General features: G+C 51.2%; 1 protein-coding gene across 1 annotated transcript in view; it reads left to right on the top strand.

Annotated features, from left to right (window-relative positions):
- Positions 1-4,223, top strand: part of MYO5C (myosin VC) — a 103,203-nt gene that overhangs the window by 67,280 nt on the left and 31,700 nt on the right. The window contains exons 26-27 of the mRNA XM_045286468.1: positions 230-293; positions 2,763-2,943. Coding sequence (XP_045142403.1) covers positions 230-293; positions 2,763-2,943 — 245 coding nt within the window. The remainder of the gene's footprint in view (positions 1-229; positions 294-2,762; positions 2,944-4,223) is intronic.

Below are 4,223 nucleotides of genomic sequence, written 5' to 3'. Positions count from 1 at the left end.
AAAAAAAATAGCGAAGAAAGGCAGGAAAAACAAACACAGGCCTATAAGGTTGATTCCGAGGTATGGCATCCCAATGGAATAGTCCCTCTTGGGTGCACACGCTTCCCCCCAGTCTCTTTAATAAGCAATGTCATGATTGATTTGACGTTCTCACGTTGTAAAGCCTGACACAAAGCACCCCAGCCCTTGGTTTGGCAGAGCGGTTTCAACGAGCCTTCTCTTTTCACAGAGAAAATGGACAAGCTCACCAGGCAGCTCTTTGACGACGTGCAGAAGGAGGAACGACAGAGAGTGTATGACAGCTCGCTTGCCCTCTCTCCCCACTGCTTTTCCTTAGGCTGCTTCGCCACAGCTGTCCGCCAGCGGCTAGCTTTGAGCAGACCCCAGAGGCAGGGGGGCAGGGTGTGGAGATTATTTTTCGGAGGTGAGAGGCTTCAGGACGTGTGGATGCTAAGCCCCATGGTGCGCACCTCTGGAACACAACACAGCTTCTGGAGTTGCCCGGGTGACTTCTGCTGGACGGGCACCATGGACACTCCCCCAGCCCCTGGGACTTCTCACTTCCCTTCATTGCCAGAAGGATGCAAAGTTCATAGGCTGCCACCCTTTCTACTTTCAGCATTTCTGCATTACAGCTAAAACCACTGCCATCCATCAATTCTGACTCGTGACAACTCTATTCTAGAGGGTTTCTGAGGCTGTAAACCTCTACAAGAGCAGATAGCCTCCTCTTTCTCCTGCAGAAGGGCTGGTGGTTTTCACCCACCCACCTTGCAGGGAGCAGCCCAGTGCTTACCAGACTGGACTATCAGGATTAAGATCCCAGACTCAAGCTCACTTCCATGGAGTTGATGCCCACTCACAGCGACCCTGTAAGATAGGGTAGATCTGGCCCTGTGAGTTTCCGAGACGGTAGCTTTTTATGGGAGTAGAAAGCCCCTTCTTTCTCCCAAGGAGCAGTTGGTGTTTTTGAACTGCTGACCTTGCAGCTAGCAGCCCAATGCTTAACCACCAAGGGTACTTAGGTTAAGATGACTCGGTAGAAAATAAACGTCCCTCCCTTCTCCCGCTCATTGTGCCCTCTGTCCCCTGCAGTTCAAGTGCATGGCAGCACCTCAGCCAATTAAGGCAGGTCCCCAGGACCTGGTACTACAGCAGCTCTGCCTGTCTCTTTATCAACCCCTTGGCTAATTTCCAAAGGCCTGGGCCCTCTTCCCTTAAGGAGGCAATGCAAAGCTTTTCAGATCTGAAGGTCAGGACTGCCTGGCACTGGGCTGGGGCGAGAAGGAACCTGCTTGGCCAGTCTCTGCGGGGAGCTGGAAGGCAGAATGCTGCCTGCTGGGTGGAAGGCAGCTTCCCTGTGGGTCAGCAGGCCTGAATTCCAAAGGGCTTAGGCAAGGGCATGTCCTTGAAGAGGCCCAAGAGATAACAAATACACGAAATGTTTTATGATCTTACATCAGCTTTTAAATACGTGTATTTAACTCATTTTCCTTGGGGGAGAAAAAGTATACATTTTTTCAATGAACTCTTAATTCTTAGAGAGGAGATAAGCTTTTTTGGCATCTCACTGTGGGCCAGGGCCACTTGGGAGTGGTCGTTTCAAGCAGTGGACTTGAGCACCAGGCCGAGGCCAGGTCATGCGTGCAGCGTGGCATCCTGACGGTCGGTCGGTCGGCTCCAGGCTTGCAGGCAGGCAGATCAAAGGGGCACGCGGAGGTCTTCCCAGGCTCTCGTTCTGCTTCGTCTCCGCAGTCGCCTGTGGCTCACTCTGCTCCCTGCTGGTGCACCGGGCAAGCCCTGGGCCCTGGCACAGCCCTGGAGAAGCACAGAGATGCCTGCAGTCTGTGGATGCACCCCTGTTCGGGTGGGGTACAAAGCTAAGGTTCTTTTGACGTCAGACTCCCTAGCTACATACAATTGGCTTCTTCAGAGATTCTTATATCAACCTCTTAGGAGCACCAATGGTTTCTGAAGACCCTGGAAACAAAAGGGTGGTCAATGTGCATAAAGGAGCTCAAACAATCTCTTAGGAGTGTGACTGTCAGGGGATGGGAAGGGCCCCTTTGTGCTCTCAAAGCGAGTCACAGAACTGAGAGGGCTGAAGGTCCAGCCCAGCAACGTCGTATAATGGCCTAGGACATGCATAGAGGCCCTAGGGCAGCTTTGACTCCAACTGGCCCCCCGTTGGCCTGTGCTGGACTAGCCGTGATCATGTTATCTTTATTCGATTATTTTTTTCGTCATCACTAAGTCCTATTCAGTTGAGGACTCCTCACAAGGAACTGGGTGTCCACGGACTTTGGACCACCTGCATTTGGTGCTTTTAATTTAGAATCTTTGAAGGCCCGGGCCTTGGGGTATTCCAGTGGCTGGATTCATCTGCTTAGAACAGAACAGGTCCCCTTAGGATCCTTGGGACTGAGAAGGAGCCGGCATTCGGCCAAGGCTAGTGGCCTGTCCAGTGGGCAGCAGGAAACCAGGGGGCCTGTGGGGTGCCCCCCCCCCCCACTGAGTCTTTAAGCACAATGTCTCGGCACTCCCTGTGCATCAGCATTGCTGGCGCCATCTTCTCAGATCCGAAGAGGCTGCCTTAAGGTACAGGAACCTAGAAATAGGACCTTGTGTCCTGGGGCTGCCACACGGGTCGCAATGAAGCCCTCTCCTTTCCCAGCTCCTCGCATTGTTTTCAAGATGATGAATTGTTCTAATTCAAGGGCGAGACGCCGGCAAATTAATCCGTTTCTTCCTTTGCTGCCTAGACTTCTTGAGAAAAGTTTTGACGTGAAAGCCCAAGAGTATGAGAAGCAGATCGGGTCTCTGAAGGGGGAAATCCAGGCTCTCCAGGACGAGAAGGCGCAGCTCCAACATCAGCTGGAGGAGGAGCGGGTCACCTCGGAAGGCTTGAAGGGGGAAGTGGCCCGGCTGAGCTCGCAGGCAAAGGTAGACGCCGCCTCTGCCTTTCAGATGAGCCCCACCACCTGTAACTTTCCTGCACCTGCAAGAACAGGTGCATGGGCCCCCCAAGATCAGACAACTGAAATCCCAAACCCACTGCTGAGTTGTCGGTTAGCACCCTTCCAAGACTTGAGTAGAACCACCCATAGGGTCTCTGAGGCTGCCAATCGCTCTAGAAGCCTTGTCTTCCTCCTGTGGAGCAGCTGGGGATTCAAACTGCCCACCTTTACATGGCTGAGCACTTTAGCCACTGCGCCCCAGGGTGCTTGCTCACGTGTGCCAAAAGGATCTGTGTAAAGCCACTGGAGAAAGGACTCTATCTCCTTTGATTATTCCAAGGATTATTCCAACTCCAAAGCTGCCTTTGATTTGGCAATACATGTCTGTCACATGTATCACATGGAAAGTCAGCTTTCTATCTTTTGTTGATGTTCACACAAAGTCATATATGTTGGCCTGTAGCCGGCTTCCAAATTAAGTTGACGTGAATCCGAGTCGGACATGAACCCTCATCATGTTGCGACCGATCTATAAATATCTGTATTAAATTAAATGACCGTATTAGCTAAATCAAGGAGCCCCGGTGTTGTCATGAGTGGTGAGTTGGTCGGCAGTGCAGGCCCAGGGCCACTCTGCTGCAGAGATGAGCCTGTCCACTCCCGTAAGGTTTGAGTGTCAGAAACCCAGGGAGCAGTTTGACTTGGCCCTGTAGCATCGCTACGATGCAGAATTGACTGGACGAATCCAACAGCTACTCCACAGGAGGAAGCCGAGACCATTTGCATCTAGAAATATTTTTATTGTTATCCGAATCTTACATTTGAACCGGTAATAGAAGATCGATAAAGGCTTTGACCTATACTTAGGCAACTGAGACTTACCTGCATTCCTTCCTTGTCAGGAAACTCAAATCCTCTTAAATCCAATTGGGGTGGGGGTGGGAGGCGGGGCAAAACATCTCAGTGTCTATTGGAATGCTTTTAAGCTTCCACTAACTCTGAAATGCATATTAGTACATTAGGAGGGGGTACCAAAAAAGAGGGAAAGCTCCGCTAGACAGAGCTTTCCTAGTACACCCCCCTACCCCCACCCCTCCTCCTGTTAAGTGAGAATCAGTGCACCCAGGTGGCATCGCCTAAGAAGGATCTGGTCATAGTGAATTTTTTCGTAAACGTAGTTTCGCTTGAACCACGTTTTTTTGTGATGGCCAATTTAAGAGAATAATGTGTGGCTGTGAAATTTTGTTTCTTGCCCGGGAAACAGAG

This window comes from Echinops telfairi, unplaced genomic scaffold (genome assembly GCF_000313985.2).
Source record: "Echinops telfairi isolate 266 unplaced genomic scaffold, ASM31398v2 ScPeMD7_8;HRSCAF=38, whole genome shotgun sequence".
NCBI classification, from domain to species: Eukaryota; Metazoa; Chordata; class Mammalia; order Afrosoricida; family Tenrecidae; genus Echinops; species Echinops telfairi.
The sequence above is the reverse complement of the archived record's forward strand: the minus strand, read 5'-3'. Positions and strand labels throughout refer to the sequence as shown.